The sequence below is a fragment of the Periplaneta americana genome, chromosome 16, assembly GCF_040183065.1.
Source record: "Periplaneta americana isolate PAMFEO1 chromosome 16, P.americana_PAMFEO1_priV1, whole genome shotgun sequence".
Taxonomy (NCBI): domain Eukaryota; kingdom Metazoa; phylum Arthropoda; class Insecta; order Blattodea; family Blattidae; genus Periplaneta; species Periplaneta americana.
The window spans coordinates 164,941,572-164,963,109 of NC_091132.1; the positions used below are offsets into that span (position 1 = coordinate 164,941,572).

The window sequence follows — 21,538 nt, forward strand, 5'->3', positions numbered from 1 at the left end:
TTGCGTGTACCGGTACTTGTAGTGTAGGCTTACGTAGTTAGCATAGTGGGATGAGGTTACGCAATAATAATCACACCAGAATTGGAAATAAAACGTATCAATAAATTTTATTGTAACAAACTTACTTTTTCTACGTCTCTAGTAAAGTAACAAATAAAAATAACAACAAAATTAACAGCTATAATTAAAAATATATCCTTTGAAAAAAGTAGGCCTAAGTTGTCTGAAAATGTACAATTATTCAAGGAATCAGCTGATACAGACGTAGAATTAGTGCAAAGCTTGTGTTTCTCAGCAGGTAATAACAGAACAGGTTTATTTGAAACATCAAATAAAGTTAGAACTGCATTCCAGATTAATTTATTTTTGTTTTCATTCATAAATTTCGTGTTTTCGAAATGAAGAGAGCAAAACTTTATATTTTTATAAAGATATGCTTCATTCTTTGTCATTAAATCTTCCCTCCTGCTGTTTATTAACCACTTTTTGCATCTACAAGTAAAATAAGAAATAGATGTTAGGATTTTTCTTCACGAGCATCAATGCGAAATGCACAACGACCTAGCACTCGATGGAAATACGACTCAGTCAACTCTAAATCCAAAGTCGACCATGGACAGTCTATTGTTTCTAGTTGCTAACCGCTTGGTGCGCTTTATCTGGAGATTTGCAAAAAATCACCTGAAGCTTCGCGACTGTATGTAGTAGACTGTGATAATACAATAACTGATGAGGGACTAGACCTACTTTAAGTCAACAATGTTAACAGAATTAGGAGTGAGGTAGTAATGATAATAAAATTGATATGAAATAATTTAAGAAAGAAGACCAAAAATACAATATTCAAACCAGTTAAGACCTATTTATTAGCAAAATACTTATGGAGTGTTTTGAAAGCTACCGGTATTTATTTCTCTCAAGAGTGTGGCTCTATCCTGAAAAATATCGATATTGCTCAGTTTATTATAGAAGGAACAGATTCTAAGAAGTGGAGAGTGCTTGTAACAACATGTCCTAGCATAGTTTATATTAAATGTTTTACTTGTCCTACAGTTCTCTCTGGGTACATGTATTGCTATCCTAGACGTAGATGACTATTTACAGAACTTGTTAATAAATTATGAAAACATTTTATATCAATATTATTCCTTCTGTGTTGCAAACTTTCAAAATTAAAGAGAGACAAAAGAGATGAGTACGAAATACTACTTTCATTATTCCAGGAGGGATAGTAACCAAATGATTTAAGGAACAAAAATCTAATGAATCTTTTTTCAACACTTTCAATTTTGTTATATTTAATTTGATAGGGGTTCCGTACAGTACTACAATATTCAAGTTTTGATCTAACTAATGAAAAAATATATAATTTTTAAACTATTTCGAGATGAGAATTTTGTGGTATGTCTATAGATAAATCCTAGAAGTTTAAGAGACTGAGACACAAGTTCAAATATATGGCTGGAAAAATCCATATTATAAGTGAATCGTATGCCTAAATCTTTTACCATGTCAGTGGTTTCCAGTAACTCTCCACCCATTGAGTATCTGTAAGTAAAATAAGTTTTTTTTCCTAGCATATATCACATAATGACATTTATTTAAGTTAAACCACAGTTTATTCTTCAGTGACCACTTTTATAACTCGTGTAAATCTCTCTGAAGCAAGTGACAGTCATTAGGTGTCATAGATAATTGTTTACGAGAAGGCGTGTCTAAACTAGTCTTAGTTACTGGGCAAGTGTCTAGTAAGTTAGTGTGCGATGCGCATTTAAGATTATTTTCACAGTCCCTGATACTATCACGTAGCGAATTGAGGGATCTTTGCAGGGAATTGTGAAAGAAGATTGAGTACGAGGTAATGAATGTGATGTGAATTACTTCCTAGCATCTTGTTATAACTTTTTCTCAACAGCACAGTTTCTGTAATCACTGACAGTTACATAACCTTTTATTTCAGTTGTGATGGATGTGATCAAAATGGAACCTGCACTTGATCTGCTGGGCTTACAACTACATGATAACACATACGAAATGGAAGGAAATGATCCTTTATCAGAGGTAAAGTGAAATATCTCACTATGTGTTTTGTTTATATGTTTCTGTAACAGTGACAGAAAAACAATCATTTCGACATTTCACACTTTATATCCTTACTTACTTATGGCTTTTAAGGAACCCAGAGGTTCATTGCCGTCCTCACATAAGTCCGCCATCAGTCCCTATCCTGAGCAACATTAATCTGTCCCTACCATCATATCCCACCTTCCTCAAATCCATTTGAATATTACCCTCCCGTCTACGTGTTGGCCTCCCCAAAGGTCTTATTCACTCCAGCCTCCCCACTAACACTCTATATGCATTTCTGGATTCTCCCATACGTGCTACATACCCTGCTCATCTCAAACGTCTGGATTTAATGTTACTATATTATGTCAGGTGAAGAATACAATGCATGCAGTTCTGCGTTGTGTAACTTTCTCAATTCTCCTGTAACTTCATCCCTCTTAGCCCCAACTATTTTCCTATGAACCTTGTTCTCAAACACACTTAATCTCTGTCCCTCAAAGTGAGAGTCCATGTTTTACAGCCATTCAAAACAACCGGAAGTATAACTGTTGTATAAATTCTAACTTTCACATTTTTTGAGAGCAGACTAGATGACAAAAGCTTCTCAACCGAATAATAACAGCCATTTCCCATATTTATTCTGTATTTAATTTTCTCCCGAGTCCCATTTATATTTGACACTTTATATCCAGTAGACTAAATTAGAACCCTTTGCTCTTGCTGTTTGGTATAAGGCGTCATGAATTGGTCTGGCATTATGAAGTATGCGTTGGTTCTACTTTCCCCATGAGAAGAAATTTTCACAGTAAGATCAGCTGTTCAGTGTGACCACTACTCACCCTGCATCACTATCCACAGTTATTCATGTAATCCGGTCCACAGCTCCACTTTGGTTGTGTTTGGTCTCTCTGTATGAAACTTAAATGAATATTGGATTTCATAATTATGATCGAGATTTGGCTCCGTACCCCATAACAGTTTGTTCTGTATTATAACTTCTAAGGCATAATAATATTCAGCCGAAGTACTTTCTCATGTTCTACAACAGCAACCTTCTTTCACTCACTTGATCAGTATTTATGGAGTACATTACCACTTATTGACCGTACCTACATTAAATATGTGGAAAGCTTACAAGAACATTGATTTGAGATCTGTTTCTGTTATTGACGTGCTTATTACAGGGTTGTCAGATGTCCCGATTTGGCGGGACATATCCCGATTTTCATATAAAAGTCCCGGGTCCTGCTTTGAGGCGGGATGCAAAAAGCCCCTCTTTTAGAGAATTAACATCACTTGATTAGTTCATTCTAGGCCTAAATAATTGCACTACATTTCCATTAATTTTCTTAGCGATGTAGGTTTGCACATTGAAAAAAAAAAAAAAAACGAATATTTTGGCAAGTGTAAGGTTTATAACAGGGAATTCAGTGTTGAATATATTTCTAAACATTTAAAAAGATACTGTTCATCAGAACTGCATGGCACAGAGAATGGACAGAAGCTTGTTGAAAATGCTAAAGTGCAGTGATAATTATTTAGGAAGCTGTAAAAATGTAGATATGTACTATATGCTAAATGATGGGTTTGGACACTGCCATCGTGATCTAATACAGGCCGTAAGGCAGACCACGTGACTCGCTTAACAGCTGATCGCGAAAGGCGGTCTTTCAACCATATGAATTAATTGCAGTGCATAAAGAATAACATATATTTCTCTGAAATGCAGTGTAATTGCGTCAGTAAAATTTTAAACAGTGATTGTGAGACACTTGAGACACAATTTACTTGCAATTTAAGGTATAATATTATTTTTGGTGTGAAAATTACGTTGTTGCAGACAAAGTTCGTATGTGTAATACCTGCCTTTATTTCGATTAAATATTGCGTCCTTATGTGGTTAAGTGAAATTTTGGTCTTATAAACAGTAGGCTAAATATGCGTGATAATATATACGTGAAAGTGAAACATTGACTGGCATGTGAAGTAAGTTGTGATTAGGCCTAAGTGCAGCGTTACCGATGTTACTCTTGTCTAATCCATCATTGCTAGTTTACCGTATTTGTCTTATTAAATTTAAATTATTGCGCCCTTTTTATTTGTGAATAACCTACATTATACGAGTAAATAATACGACTGATAATATACACAATTTGAACTAAAAACGAGATACATATAGTATATTACGAAAAATTATACCCTATAGTTTTCATTACTGTTACAGTATCTAGAATTGTAATTAGTTGAAATAAAGCACTCATGCTTCATTACGAAATTCTTGCACATTCATTTATGCACGTTTCAACAATTTTTAGTTGCATCGCACGCATATTTTAATGTGTTGAAGTTATAGGTTATGTTTATACTATCAGTAATATTCGCAATTATGCATTATAATTAAGCATAACGCTACGTATAACTTATAAATGCAATTTGTCTACACTTCAATTGTATTTATTCGTTTCAGACGGTACTCCAGTCTGAAGTCTGATTAGTTTAATATGTTACAAGGGCTAATCTAGCGCTGAGGTAGTTCCCTTCGTATTCATACATCTTGCATATACAAATTAGTTCGGTTCGTTCAGGATTTTAATATGCCTTGCTTATAGGATCAAATGCATCTCCACAAAAAAATAAATTCAACTGTTTTCAGTTCAGAAATTACCGGAACTATACCTCAGCGCTACTAAGTAATATAACGTATGTACATTTCATAGGAGGGACTGTGGTGAATTTTCTACCTATAAGTAAGGACGGTAACCGTGTTCTGAAGTTTATCCTAAAATATATTCTTCTTTATTAAATCTCAAAACAGTTTTCGTTCTCAACTTTAGCCTAAAATGTTGACGCAGATAGGTTATGTTAACATGGTAAATTCTCTTCACATAAAAATAACACAGTTTTATTTATTATTCCTGCCACATTATGCAACACATAAATGGAACTTATGCACATATTACATTGAATAAAAATTTAATTGTATTATTTATTTGTTCCCTACTATACTGGGTTGTAATGAAATTTCATAGGAGGGACTGTGGTAAATTTTGTACCTACAAGTAAGGAAGGTAGATGTGCTAAATTAAAATCACAATATAAATAATTCTTCTTTATTAAATCTCAAAATATCTTCCATTCCAAACTTAAAATGTTGATGCAACCAGGTTATGTTAACATGTAAAACTCCGTTCACATTAAAATAACACAGTTTTGTAATTATTTCTGCAACATATTATGCAATAAGAAGTGTGAAGGGGTCTTATACACACATTACACTAAATAAAATTGAGCGCCGACACGCTATAAAGTAATAGATTTCACTCAGCTCCGTATACTCAAATAGAAAAGCCCGACTCATCGAGTGACGTCACACAACCTGCATTACGGCCTGGTCTAGATCACGATGGCAGTGGTTTGGAGCAGTAAAATTCTAAGGCACAAATTAATGAGAATTTAGGTATAAATTAATTTTATCATTGTTATCAATTAATAAACATTGAAATTTAAATATTTTGTCACATGTGATGCCAGACAGAGCTATTATTAAGTCATATAAGTTAATAATTTGGCGTAACATATTATTGCCACAAGCCCTTCAGAAAGACGTCAGAAAAACGTGACGTAACTCACAGTCTCTTGGATACCTGAATCTATAAAATGTCTTTTATTCAAATTACAATTTTGAGATTCATATTATTTTTTTCAGCTGCGTGATACTTTTTATTTATTAATTTTTTTTTATTATTTTTTTTGTATAATCATAAAATTACCAACTCTGCCCAAATTCATATCACTCTTTCTTTAAGACAAACCGTAAGTACTACGTACGGTGAAAAAGGATGTCCCTCCTTGGTAGATGTAAAATCTGGCAACCCTGGCTTATTATAATATACATTAGTTCATAATCGTATTCGAGAGGGATGTTTGGTACCTTAAATCGATTTTGAAATTATTAAATATGCTCTAGCGTAAAAAAATAGCCAAGCAGGATACAAGTAGGTATGAAGTAAGATACAACTTAATAACACTGTAGGCCTAAATGCAGATACAGTGAAACTTCACTTAACGGACACTTCCCAATAGCGGACTCCTCTCAGTATCGGACATTTTAATATTCCCCTGCAAAATAACATTGGCCCTTATGATAAAATTTTTCCAAATAGCGGACATTCTCAATAACGGACGCGAACACTGAAATGTATCTCCCAACAACAATTAAAACTTCCAAATAACGGACAGCGTGAAAGAAAAAAAAAAGACGGTTGTAAATTAAATCGAATTCTAACGGAATTGTTTGCAACAATAATTATCGTGCATTTGAACGTTCTTGTAGTTTATTGAAGGTAAGCAGCACAGTTGTTAGTTGTGATACTGTACGTGAGCAGTCCGTACTTTCTTAGTTTGTCAAGTTGTGTGTTCGGAATTACAGTCACATTAAAAATGTCACAAAAACGTAAACGTTTGTGACTAAAAGAGAAAGTGGATGTTGTAAAGCATAGTGAGAAGAAGAAATTAAGTGTTCGTGAGCTGGTCACAAAGTTTAATATGGGTAAAACTCAGGTTAGTGTTGTTTATTTTATTTACAAATATTTGCTAGTACGATTTCTCTCTGGTTGAGTACTACAGTGAAACCTGCCTTTGCGGTCACTTCATTTAAACGGCCACCTCTCCAAAAGGCCAATTTTTCTGGAACCAAATGTATTTTCCATAAGATCAATACAATTTCTCTCTTTATTTAGTGGCCACCTCATGCTCCAGTCAGCGGCCGGCAGGTATATTTGCATTGGAACCTGACTATAATAGTCACTGTCCAACAAAAAATCTTTTCACGAATACTGTCTGACCTATTTTTTCGATGGTTAAAGGTCAGGAAGCAATATCACATTTAGGACAATACCTAAGTTTACAACAGTACACCCTACATATCTTGGGCTTATTTGGTTACTGTTTTATGACTCTTTTGTCACTTTCCACTCCGACCCTGCACAGCTATAAATTCTTACTAGTTTTTAAAGGATTAAAACATTGACTTTTTCTATGGAAAATGTCACAGTATGTTTTAAGTCAGTAGTTAACCATTCAATTTTTTTTTCGCCTCTTTCTATCTTACTCTGTTGGGACCAGCTTTTACGAATTTTTCTTCTTTTCATTCAGTTGATTCAGAGGAACTGTGAAGTTAGTTTGAGACAGAAATCAAGAACAATAAATCTAGAGTGGTATTAAGTTTAGAGGTGAGACGAAAAATGATTGATGAAAGTGAGAAGGGAACATCTGCGAGAAAAATTGCAGAAATATTCAAATGTGAAAGGACATAAATGAACGGTATAATTAAGAATAAAGATGAAATATTAAAAGAGTGCGAGAAAAATATGTGTAGTGGCAAAAAAAGGAAAAATCTGTGTTTAGTAATGTGAATGATTTCATTTACGAATGGTTCAAGTGTCCGAGGACGACGAAATTGCCGGTAAGTGGGCCTATGATTCAAGAGAAAGCTCTTGAAATTGCCAAAGAACTCAATGTAAGCAATTTTGTTGCTAGTAATGGGTGGTTAGAGTGCTTTACAAAACGGCATAACATCGCATTTCGTTCTGTGTCTGGTGAAGGAGGTGACATTGCAACCAATGTTACTGAAGAATGGAAAATATAGACTGCCTTCAATTCTTGCGGAATATGAACTCAGAGACATTTACAATGTTGACGAAACGGGTTTTTTTTTCAGAGCCCTCCCTAACAAAACTTTAAGTTTTAAGAAAAAAAAAAGTGTGTGAAAGGGGGAAGTTGGCAAAATACAGAATAACCCTGCTCATTTGTTGTAATGCTGTAGGAGAAAAAGAACCATTCTTAATGATAGGGAAATCTTTGAAACAGAGATGTTTGGAGAATGTTGACATGGGCTTATTGGGGTGAACTGGACTGCCAACAATAAAGCTTCGATGACATCATCATTGTTTGAGAATTAGCTATGCGATTTAAATTCCAAGATTAAACGACAAAATCGCTATGTGATCCGTGAAATTGGTGTTTCTTCCCCCAAATACGACATCACACCTTGATCAAGGTATTATCCAGTCATTTAAACTGAGGTACCGCAAGCTAGTTGCAAGAATGGAATAGGGTGACGATTGTTGTACGCGCACAGTATTGAAAAGTCAATGAAATTCAGTATTTTCATGCTGATTCATAAAAAACCGCAACCTTAATCAAGCAGCCACCTGATAAAACGGCCATTTTACAAGGTAACTTCAGACAGGTTTCACTGTATAAACAATCTCACTGTCTACTGTACTGTACTGTAAAATATAGTGTTGAATATGTATGAGGAATTTTAATGTACTGTATACATACTAACGATTTTCTAAATAGCGGACACATCTCATTAACGGACATTTAATTTTTCCCCGGTGGTGTCTGCTATTGGGAAGTTACACTGTATTTATAAATAAGTGTATTCGAATTTTTTTAAATAATCCCCTTTATTATACTAGAAATAACTACAATTATTTATGCTATACTGTTGTGGTGTACATATTTCTATTACAGGAGATATTATTCCATTTTTATTCATTAACCAAATTTACTTTGTTAATTTCGAGGGGAAGAAGCTTGCCGTATTAAATTTGAGATGAATTACAATATTGTCACGAGCTTTCTGAAAAACAAATCAAATGTACACGGTATGATGGGCATCAATGGGATTGGATATTTACTATATGTCGTTCTATTGATGTGTTGTGTAATCCTACTTCTGAGTAATGAAATATTATATTCGAAAAGACATTTGCAGGCATTTTCTAGAATATCAATAATTTGTTTTACACATATTACACCGTGTAAGTTATTTTTGAGTAATACCTGTCCTATTGTAGTCATTGCCTGTGTCTTTGTTTCTATTTTGTCTTCAATTTTCTTCTCTAATTTGTCGCATGTGTTGAAAGTTAGTCAGTGACTGCCTCATTGAACCAGATTTGTGGCTGTTTCACATCAAATCATCTTTAAAGTAGCTAATTAAATAATTCACGATGTGGTTTTGTTCTGTAGGAAGGGAATTTATCGCATCTGGATATGACTGCCATTAAGACAGAATGCGTGGACCAGAATTACGATACGAAACCAGAGATAAAGGTTGAAGACACCACACCAGTGCCCAAGAGCTTTCCTGACGTGAAATCTGAAGTTGATGTAAGTAGTGCACTGTCAATATCCATAGACCATGTGTATTTCAAACTATAGTATATAGGAAATTAACATTCATAATCATCATATTCCAGGCACGAAATTAGGCCATTGATGGTCCTTGAGGGTGGTATTTTAGCATTTCTTGGGGTGTCGGGCCAGCTTCCATACGGGAAATGTGTTCAAGCCATCTGTTTCTGTATTCTGTAATTTTTTCTTCTAATGGTTGGATGTTGAGTTCATGCAGTATATCCTCGTTCCTCTTGTGGTCCAGAAGTGTGTATACTGCAGTTCGTCGCAGATATTTCATTTCAGCTGCTCTTAATCTGCTGATATCTCTTTGCTTCAGAACCAAAATTTCGCTTCCATAGAGGAGAGTTGGTAGTGCAAGGGTTTTATATAGCTTTATTCTGGAATGTTTCTGTACTAAACTTGGTTTTAGGGTATGGTTTAGCAGTCCTAATATTTGTAAAATTTTTAAAATTTTTCTACTTACATCATTCTCTCCTTCGTATGATATATTAGATCCTAAATATGAAAAGGAATTTATCTCTTCTAAAATCACATATTCAACAACAATTTTGCTTCGGATTGGGTTTGTACCTTCAAATGCCAATATTTTGGTTTTTTCTGGTGAAATCTTCATGCCATGTTCTTCTATGATTTTATTTAGTTTAAATATACCCGTCTGTAAATTGTCTTCAGAGTTTGCAACTAATGCTTGGTCGTCGGCGAAAAGAACTGTGTTTAGTCTTATGGAACTTGAAATTTGAATTCCTAATTTGTACTCCTCACACCAAAGGTGTATTATTTCATCCATGTATATATTGAAGAGACTTGGTGACAATGGGCAATCTTGTCGTACTTCTTGATTTATGGATCTATAGTTACAAGTAAAATTATTAAATTATATATTTATTTTATTGTTTGTGTAAATATTGCAAATTTGTTATATTTCATTTTTGCAAAATTTCCATTACTTTAGGTCTTTGGTCATATCAGAAGCTTTGATGTAATCAATAAAGGCTAAATATGTTTCTAAATTAAACTCTCGTCTTTTTTTCAATTAGCAGTTTTATCGAGAAGGCAGCATCCATGCAAGATCTGCCCTTTCTGAACCCATTAACATTGCTGTATGAAATCCATGTATAAGAAATTGAATGTGTAATTTCCTGTAGCTGGTCATGTGTAATAAATTAGTTGGCCTTGTAGAAAAGAAGACTATATGTGATTACTGGGACCTAAATTTCTATTTTATATGGCATTAATCTTTAAAAAAAGGAATTATAATACTACGAAGAAGAAATGCAGAATCACAGTCATTAATGTAATCCAGACCCACCGCCCGAATATGGTTCTGTTTGGCACCTCGGTATGAAACTTAGCTGAACCTTGGATTTCATGTAAGAAATTTCCTGTGTACACATAACACTTTCTTTTGAATTATAATTTCGAGGCATGTTCAGACAGAATGTTTTCAATAATGGGAAATGTTCGGACTCATAATCGTAATAGTTGTGTTGTAAATGTAGTTAAAGCAAAAATATATTGTAAAGTCAACTTACAATCAATGAAATTTTCTCAATGTTATGACTACGTGCTGTCTAAAGTCTTGTTTATTAAAGCTGCAAAATCTAATGTGCATTTAATTTTCAATGATAAGACAGAGATAGTTAGTTACCAGTTGGAGAGATTTATATGTATGTATGCTATGATGAAAGAGTAATTTATTTTGTAAATGATCATTATTACACATAAGCCTTTTCTGATTGCAACACTAAGTTGCTTTTAGTTCGTCAATGTAAATAGAATGCAAGTAATATTAAATAGCCTACTTACTTACTTACCTACTTACTTACTGGCTTTTAAGGAACCCGGAGGTTCACTTCCACCCTCACACAAGCCCGCATTGGTCCCTATCCTGAGCAAGATTAATCCAGTCTCTACCAACATATCCCACCTCCCTCAAATCCATTTTAATATTATCTTCCCATCGATGTCTCGGGCTCCCCAAAAGTCTTTTTCCCTCCAGCCTCCCAACTAACACACTATATGCATTTCTGGATTCGCCCATACTTGCTACATGCCCTGCCCATCTCAAACGTCTGGATTTAATGTTCGTAATTATGTCGGGTGAAGAATACAATGCGTGCACCTCTGCGTTGTGTAACTTCCTCCATTCTCCTGTAACTTCATCCCTCTTAGCCCCAAATACTTTCCTAAGAATCTTATTCTCAATCACCTTTAATCCCTGTTTCTCTCTCAAAGTGAGAGTCCATGTTTCAGTCATTCAAAACAACCGGAAGTATAACTGTTTTATAAATTCTAACTTTCACATTTTTTGACAGCAGTCTATATGATAAAAGCTTCTCAACCGAATAATAACAGGCATTTCCTATAATTATTCTGCGTTTAATTTCCTCCCGAGTGCCATTTATATTTGATACTTTATATTCAGTAGGCTAAATTAGAACCCTTTGCTCTTGCTGTTTGGTATAAGGCATCATGAATTGGTCTGGCGTTATGAAGTATGTGTTGGTTCTACTTTCCCCATGAGCAGATATTTTCTCAGTAAGATCAGCTGTTCAGTGTGACCGCTACTCACCCTGCATCACTATCCACAGTTATTCATGTAATCTGGTCCACAGCTCCACTGTGGTTGTGTTTGGTCCCTCTGTATGAAACTTGAATATTGGATTTCATATGATCGAGATTTGGCTCCATACCCCATAACATTTTGTACTGTATTATAACTTCTGAGGCATAATTATATTGAGCCGAGGTACTTTCTCATGTTCTACAACAGCAACCTTCTTTCACTCACTTGATCAGTATTTATGGAGTACATGCTACTACTTACTGACAAGTAAAACTGTGACCTTCATTATATTAAATTAAGTGGAAAGCTTACACGCACATTGATTTGAGATCTGCTTCTGTTATTGACGTGCACATTATGATACGCATTAGTTCATAATTGTATTCGTTAGGCAATTTTGAAAGCTTAAATCGATTTGGAAATTATTAAATATGCGCTAGCATCAGAAAATAACCAAGCAGGATGAATGTGGATATGAAATAATGTATAGTTTAATAACATTGTAAAAGCAGATATTTAAAAATAAGTGTATCCGAATTTTTTAACTAATCCCCTTTATTATACAAGAAATACCTATTTATTTATACTATACTGTTGTTTTGTACAGAATGTATACAAATGATTCGTCGGGTTTTGACATCGTATATCTTCAAATTTATAATGTCCACCCATTTGTACTAATAGCCAATCGAAAGAGCACATTTTCAAGTTCTGTGCATATCATTACAAATGTTCTATGTGCCCTCCTCGTGTTACCCAACACACATCTATGCGGTACTCCAGTTCCCCCCATACACGTTGGAGCATGTCATTGTCCATGTTCCTCAGTACAGCAGTGATGCGATCCAGGAGTTCAGCCAATGTTGTCGACATAGGTGGCATGTAAACATTCTCTTTCACGTATCCCCAAAGAAAAAAAAAATCACAAACTGTGAGGTCAGGAGACCGTGAGGGCCACGCTTTCTAGCGTAATCGGTTTGGCAGAATCTTCCACACAGTTGCGTGAGGAATGTCCAGTTCGCGACTTGCTCGACGTGTTGATTTTTGTGGGCTACGACTGAATGCCTCTCGGATTCTCTCCACCTTTTTAGCTGGAACACCTGGTCGTCCTGAGCTTTTTACTTTACACAAGTACCCTTTGTCTTTTAACTGTCGATACCACCGCAGAATGCTTTGGTGGGTTGGTGGGTCTCCTCTGTACTGTCTCCGGAATGCACGCTGCACATTGATGATGGATTGAGTACTTTGATATTCCAAAACACAAAATGATTTCTGTTGATCAGTCACTATTATACCAACCGCCACTAGTGAGTCACTGAAGAGTCAGAATGAAATCTGAAATGAGAGATGCTAAATTTAAGAATACGCTCTTTCAATTGGCTATAAGTACAAATGAGTGGACATTATAAATTTTAAGCTACACGATGTCAAAACCTGATGACTCATATGTATACACTCTGTATAAATTTCTATTACAGGAGATATTATTCCATTGATATTCTTAACGAAAATGAGTTTGTGAATTTTGAGGTGAAGAAGGTTGCAGTGTTAAATTGAGATGAACCACAATATTGTCACGAGCTTTCTGAAAACCAAATCAAGTGGGATTGGATATTTGCTTTGTTTCGTTTTATTGATTCGTTGTATAATCATATTTTTTAGTAATAAAATGTTATATTCGTAAAAACATTTGCACACATTTTCTATAATATCAATAACTTTTTAAAGCATATTACACCGTGTAAATTATTTTTGAGTAATACCTGCCCTATAGTTCGTCTTTGTCAGTGTCCTTGTTCCAATTTTGTCCTCAATTTTCTTCTCTCATTTGTCGCTTGTGTTGAAAGTTGGTCAGTGTCTGCCACGTAGAACAAGATTTGTGGCTGTTTCACATCAATTTATCTTTAAAATACCTAATAAAATAATTCACGATGTCTTTTTGTTCTGCAGGAAGGGAATTTATCGCATCTGGATGTGACGAGCATGAAGACTGAATGCGTGGACCAGAGTTACGATATCAAATCAGAGATAAAGTTTGAAGACATCACACAAGAGCCTATTAGCTTTCCTGTCGTGAAAACTGAAGTTGAAGTAAGTGGTTCACTGTCAATATCCATAGACCGTGTATTTCAAACAACAGTATATAGGGAATTAAAATTGCCGTGTGATATCCATGGAGGCCTATAAAAAATTGAAAGTGTAATTTCATGTAGATTGTCATGTGTAATAAATTAGTTGGCCTTGTAGAAAAGAATATACTGATCACTGCGACCTAAAATTCTGCTATATGTAGAGCCTTCTTCAGTTACAATCTGGAACATGTATAGGCTTGGCAACTCAGAGTGGGGGCGGGAGATTCTAGAGTGATATTGATGTAATTGTGCTTGCTCATTGCTTTCATTGTACGTAATGTGTATTTTTTTCAACGTCACTTTACGCACAAATGTAAGATCAAGATTCAGAGTAGTGATGTAAATTATTACGGATTCGAAAATAGTGTTTTATTGCAATCATTTAGCTATACTTCAGAATACGGCGTAAGTAGGCTACCAACATTCAAAGACTGCCACTTAAAATAATTACAAAAGACATGTTTTTTATTCATAGTATAAAGGTAAATAAATAAATAAGATATTCCTTGGACCGAATATAATAAAATCAATAATGCAATAAAGAAATAAGTCCCTGCGCAGCATTCTTAATTTCATTCAATTAAAAAAATTTGTGGTTAGCAAATTGACAATGTTTTGCGACTTTATGGTGTTTCACCTGTAACGTGAACGGTCTAGGATCCAGCATAATCCACTCCAGAATTTATGAACGGTCGAGAAGCTGTCACCCGTGGAATAGGTAGCTGTCCCATAAGTTGTTTGGATGTGCTGGCCCTTTGTTTGAAGCACGGTAGACATTTATGAATAATGGTTCTTATCACACGTCGAATGTTTACAATCCAATATCTTTGCCTTAAAGATGCTGTTAAAAGCTGTGAACCCACCTGTAGTAGTCTTAAATGTTCTGCTTCTACTATCAGCCTTATTATATATTGCTTCTGTGGAAGGATAATTTGATACTTATGTTCATAAGACTTAGAAGAGTTATTCATTCTTCCGCCCACCCTGAGAATGTTTTCAGAATCCAAGAACGGATTCAGATCCTTCACTTTATTCTTCAGTGACACTGCGGAAAGAGTATTTAAATCCTTGATTTCCGTCGAGTATTCGTGAAGGTGTGCTTGTTTGATACATAACACCAGTGTGTACTGCAATTCTTCCTTTGTCAGTGCACGAGTTCTCTTCTTTGCTCCTCTTCTACCATTGTGAACAAATCTGAGACAAAACGAGAATACCCGTTGTAGTCTGTGTAGTGAAGAGAATCTGAGTGTAATATCCTCTTGCTTTGTGATGTCCCTTTCATTGCTTAGTAGAGTTCGTTGTTCAGGTTGAGTTGTGACGTCTCTTTGCAGGTCACTGCAACCACTAAGAAGATCATTCATGTAGAAATCTCTTTGCAGAGCTCTCGAAGCTAATGGGTGTCTTCGTGATACTTCTTCAGCCGGCATTTGTAAGCATTGTGTACCTTGAAATGGTGCTGATGATGTGCCCCTCCGTTGTCTTACTTGATGCGTCAACACTCTAATTTCTCGCTCTTCTCCTGAGTTCTTAAAAACTGCGTGATGTGGAAGGTAACAAGTTGCCTTGTCTTCTTCCTCTTTCTTTGTATCTATTTCTCTCATGTGTCCTATCTGCTCATAGTCTGTCATGAATTTACAGTATTCTTGTTGAAGTAACTGTTGCCCTTGGAAACGTCGGTCCATTTGTTACAATCTATTATGTGCCTCTTGGAAAGATTCTCCTAACTGCAGATGATTTAGACGTCGAGGAAGTTGTAATACCACAAATCTTCCAGTTTGATCTCTTGTTGTCATTGCTAGAAAATGTTTTTCACATTCTTCTTCTGTTGTCCTTGTTCTTTCTGGAATATCTTCTAATTCCCAGAAACGCTGTGGTTGTTCTAAGGTGTCCCTGTTATAAATAAGAAGTGATGTTACTGCGATGGTCGAAATAACCTCTGCTGTTGTTACTTGAATCCTACCAGATAATATCCACCCTAGTTTTGTGTTGTACATTGATAGCAAGTCGATTACGACCACCCTTGCCTCTGGTCGCAATATTCGGAAGAATAGTTCAGCTCCTATCAGTAGATCAATCTTCCCTGGTTTGTTGAAAGTAGGATCCGCTAGTTCCATTCCAAATGGGATATCTTCCTTCTTGTATTTTTACATAGACTGCAGGCATATTCCCGGTAATCTTAGAAAGCACTGAGAACTTTGTATCAGCTGTGAACTTTCCATCTGTTGATGATAACTGAGTATGAACGCAATGCGTAGTTCTTAATGGTGTTCCATTTATTCCTTGTATAGGAATTCTTTTCACTGACCTTCGTTATTTCAATCTCTGTGATAATTTTTCAGTCATAAAATTGCATTGTGAACCACTATCAAGAACACATCTACATTGTTGTAAGTCTCCTTGCGCATTCTCCACCATTACTATGGCTGTCGACAACAATACTTGTGACTTTACTTCATTCTTGATGCTCGGACATGCTTGTTGTATAGTCATGGAACCCATCTGTTGTGTTTCTACTGTCTGGTTTGGAGGTAGAAGTGTATGGTGCTTCGCTCCACACTGTTTACAGGTCGCGGCTCGACAATCTTTCACTAAGTGTTGGCTTCGCAAACAGTTCCAACAGAGTCTGTGGTTAAGAACGCAGTTCTTTTTCTCCTGCATACTGCTACTTGAGAAAGCTTGTCAATTGTACAGAGAATGCGACTGGTTGCAATAATGACATCTAAGTTTCGTCATTATCAATGCTATACTCGCTTGCTTTCCTCTATCAAACCTTACTCTGTATTCAGGTATAGGAGTCGTGACCTTTATGGTTTCTAATGCCTGAGATTTATGTTCAAGAAAATCCAATAATTTCTTGAGTGTTGACATGTTTCGATCCGCGCAGCTTAATTCCCAATCGCGCCTACTCTGAGTGTCTATTTTTTCCAGTATCAATTGTAAGAATGGTATTTCCTGTAATGGAACCTCTAAAGATAGCGCTTCTAACGCATTCATATTGCTCTTTACTTGACTCACTAATGACCGTAAATGTCCATGTGATTCCTTGCTGATCGCATGTTCCGACGCAATAAGTTTTTCATTGTTGTATCTCTGATAAACCATGTCCCAAGCAATTCTGAAATTTGCATCACATGTTGTTAGATTTTCTACTAGTTTATGTGGTTCTCCCTTTAGTGCAGATAATAAATAATGCAATTTTTGAGCTTCTGCTAAATCATTATTTTTTTCTATTAAACTGCTAAACGTATCCCTAAAGTTGAGCCAAGTGCTATAGTCTCCATTGAAACTAGACAGACTTATGATCGGCAACTTTATTTTCCCTTCAACTGTGGGCTGATACCTATCTTGTGCAACATTATTTCTGCTTTCCATTATTGTTAAGAATCTTGATTTTACTCTATCATACCGCTCTTCAAATTCTATCCTGTCCTCTGGATTTTCTTCGTCTCCTATCATTTCTAATTGATCTTGACTATCTTCATATTTCATTAGTATGCTGTCTAGTCTTTCATATTTTACCTTGATCAAACCCGGTTCTGTTACTTCATCAACCCTTCCAGGAAATGTTTCAAGTCTGGTTAAACTAGGCTTGGCTAAACCTCTCTGATGTATAAGTATCTTTGAATGTTATATTTTGTTGTAATTTATTTTCCTATCTTGTTGATGACAATAGTTTGAATTTCACTGCAAAGTTGATTGTTAGAAATACTGGACTCGGCTGATTCCTTGGCTAACGACCTTAAGTTGATTGGACGTATAAATGGAAGTACTGGGTTGCAGCCCTTGAAGTTCACTGCAAGGCTGCTAGGTGGAAATTCTGAGTTGTAGCATCGGTAGCCTCCAACTTTACCGATCACTGCTGGTGCTAGTTGACTGAAGGCCGCTAGATGTAAACACTGGGTTGTAGCTTCAGTAGCCTAGTGCTAGGAGTTGACTGTCAAACCGCTATATGACTCCCACAGGACTTGCCTTTTCTTGTACAATTCACAGCATTCATCCTTAGCCATTTCGAATTTCACCAAACAGCACTTTTATATTTCACTGATTTTTGCACTGTTACCTTTGTTTCCAATGTCACTAATATTTATCCGGATCGTGAGAGCCAATGTTGAGGCCCTGGTAGCTCCATTGATGAATAAAACACGTGGACTGTAGAAAATGTATGTTTTATTGTCCGTGGTTTCTAGCTGCAACAGCACACCATCGTCATACTTACAGACACCCTGCTATTGGAGGATCACCAACCTTGAAGTCCCAAACTATGGCAGAGTGCCAACCTTGAAGTCCCAAACACCAAATAATCAGAGCCTTCTTCAGTTACAATTAGGGCCATACATTGGCAACACTGTAATTAACTGTCAAGTGGAGACCTACCATCTATAACACGTGTTTGTGCTAATGCCGATTTTCAATGTAAATTAATGCTACAATATAAGTGCGTATCAATGGAATTATGTTCGCTGTCGTACCAAACGTTCATTGTTGATGTATAATAAACTAAGTGCGTGTTGGCAATAAAAACAAGGTAATGGATGAAAATATGGCTACTGTCTTTGGTAATTTTTACGGTTATTAATAATGACAAAAGATTGACAATTCTTCTAAATATTAAATATCGTATAAACTACTTTTTTATAGTCTTACTTGTGGTTTGTGGTGTATCAGAATTCTAGCCAAATTGTTGAGTCTCGCCTGCTGTATCAATATATCAAAGTAACGCCGTTCATTATCCAAGTTCATTGTAAACAGCTGTATTGTTATCCCATAAATGTTGCAGTCTTGTTGAAGATTCGGAATGCCTGCTATACGTCAGAACTACCTATAATTTGTAGATGCATACACTCACATTGTTGGTTTTAAAGGTTTGCTTATTAATATTATTTCTTTTTAATAAATTAGATACAAACATGTTCCTTATCACGTCGTATTTACAGGATTTAAAGTTCACTGAGTTTACGCTAATTGGCACATACTTAATAGATAATGATTTGTTTTGTTACGCATTTTGTTGAAGGTATGATTCTTCATTTTTCATAGATCTTTATACTTGGCCTAACTGTATTTACATTCCCATACTTTATTATAACATGTTAAGTTTCCTCTGTTTACATTTTTATTTTATTTGCATAATTTACATTCCTAGCTTGTTTCCTGTAGTTATATTTATTTAAAATTAAGTTTAAAAAGTTTATGACTAATAATTTAGTAGAACAGTATTTTATGCTGACTGGCCAGCTTCAAACTAAAACTGTCTTCCTGGGCATCTGAAATATTTATGGAAATGCACGACAGATAATCACTTGAAAATAAGATATATATGATACCTAGACCTTTCATTTCGGAGGTGAAACACCATAAAGTCACAAAACATTGTCAATTTGCTAGCCACAAATTTGTTAATTGAATGGAACTTAAGAATACGGCGTAGATACTTAACGTCTTTATTGCATTATTAATTTTATTATTTTCGGTGCAAGGAATATCTTTTTTGTTCAGTTTTTGTATGTAAGTAGCGTACTTGCGCCATATAGCTAATTGATTGCAATGAAACACTATTCCCGAAACCGTAATAATTTGCATCACTACTCTGAATCTTGATCTTACCTTTGTGCATAAAGTAATTTTGAAAAATTGCACGTTACGTACAGTGAAAGACGTAATGAGCAAGCACAATTACATCAGTATCTTTTTAGAATCTCCCGCCTCCACTCAGCATTGCCAAACCTACCCATTCTCCGGCTTGTAACTGAAGAAGGCCTTGAAACAATTGATTTTGTTGTAGATGTATGTACAAACATTATGACCTCTCTTCATTTGTTTTTTACACATTTTTTTTTAAGTATTTACAATATTCCTTTATAGAACATTACCTTTCTCATAGAGGAAAAATATTTTGTAATTTTGTGATAAATTATGTAGCTGATTTCGAGTGGATTCCAAAATAGGTTTTAAATATTGCAAAATGTTCTGATACATACGTGTAGGTACAGCATGCATGTTGTCCTTTTTATTGACTGTTATTATGTCAGTGAAGTTGATTTCATTTTAATACCGATAGAGAAATGTAAAATTAGAAATTCCAATTTCCCAATTTCAAAATTATTATAAATAAAGACAAGGTATTTGAATTTTCTTGTAGTTCTTATTAGTAGAGTCCAACTTAGTTAAAATTTTCGAGAAAGTTGTCAAGTTCATGAAATGATTGAACGAATTTTCTAACCAATTTTATCTCTACAATATAAAGATCATAAAGGTCAACCAATGGAATCTTTGCGTACTGGAGCTTTAGTATTATTGTATAGTTCATGTTTGTGGCTGGCAGAAATTATGAAGCTAAACGAATTATTAGTCAGTATTAACATTGTTATCAACTTGTGCGCAAAATTTAATTATCAGTAGAATATGTTTGTGAACTGCTGGCATTATGAGCACAGAGGTCCTTACTTACTTACTGGGTTTTAGGGAACCCACAGGTTCATTGCCGCCCTCACATAAACCCGCCATTGGTCCCTATCCTGCACAAGATTAATCCAGTCTTTACCATCATATCCCATCTCCCTGAAATCCATTTTAATATTATCTTCCCATTTACGTCTGAGTCCACATCTGTGGAGTAACAGTCAGCGCGTCTGGACGAGAAACTAGGTGGCCGGGTTCGAACCCCGGTCGGGGCAAGTTACGTGGTTGAGGTTTTCTCCGGGGTTTTCCCTCAACACAATACGAGCAAATGCTGGGTAACTTTCGGTGTTGGAACCTGGACTCATTTCACCGGCATTATCACCTTCATCTCATTCAGACGCTAAATAACCTAGATGTTGATATAGCGTCGTAAAATAACCCAATATTATTATTATTATTATCTACGTCTGGCCCTCCCCAAAGGTCTTTTACCCTCCGGCCTCCAAACTAACACTTTATATGCATTCCTGGATTCACTCATATGTGCTACATGCCCTGCCCATCTCAAATGTCTGGATTTAATGTTCCTAATTATGTCAGGTGAAGAATACAATGCGTGCAGTTCTGTGTTGTGTAACTTTCTCCATTCTCTTGTAACTCATCCCTCTAAGTTCCAAATATTTTCCTAAGCACCTTAATCTCAAACACCCTTAATCTCTGTTCCTCTCTCGAAGTGAGAGTCCAAGTTTCACAACCATAAAGAACAACTGGTAATAAAACTGTGTTATAAATTCTAACTTCCAACTATTTTGACAGCAGACTGGATGATAAAAGCTTCTCAGCCGCATAATAACAGGCATTTCCCATATTTATTCTGTATTTAATTTCCTCCCGAGTATCATAGTAACAGAAGTACTATCAGAAGGAAAACTGAATCAGGCCATTATATATCTGGAAGTGTACAAATTTGTGGCCATACAATGATATAGTATTAGACATTGTCACAAAAAGGGGGGGAATTGTACGAATTTCGTTCACAGCTGTGCCGTTACAATTAGCATGACTGTTCGTCAAACTGGCGAACCGGGAAAAGATACCTGATTGAAGTTTTTTTTTTTTTTTTTGAGATTATCCCTGAACTCATTGAGAGCAAATGGTGGTTCAC

The 21,538-nt window shown here is 35.5% G+C and overlaps 1 protein-coding gene across 3 annotated transcripts in view; it reads left to right on the forward strand.

Moving 5' to 3' along the window:
• Nucleotides 1–21,538, forward strand: part of LOC138691761 (zinc finger protein 431-like) — a 35,305-nt gene that overhangs the window by 6,175 nt on the left and 7,592 nt on the right. For 2 of the 3 annotated variants that reach the window (XM_069814111.1, XM_069814112.1), the window contains exons 2-4: nucleotides 1,961–2,061; nucleotides 9,109–9,249; nucleotides 13,793–13,933. In XM_069814111.1, the coding sequence (XP_069670212.1) occupies nucleotides 1,961–2,061; nucleotides 9,109–9,249; nucleotides 13,793–13,933 (383 nt within the window). The remainder of the gene's footprint in view (nucleotides 1–1,960; nucleotides 2,062–9,108; nucleotides 9,250–13,792; nucleotides 13,934–21,538) is intronic. The other variant, XM_069814113.1, reaches the window with a different exon arrangement.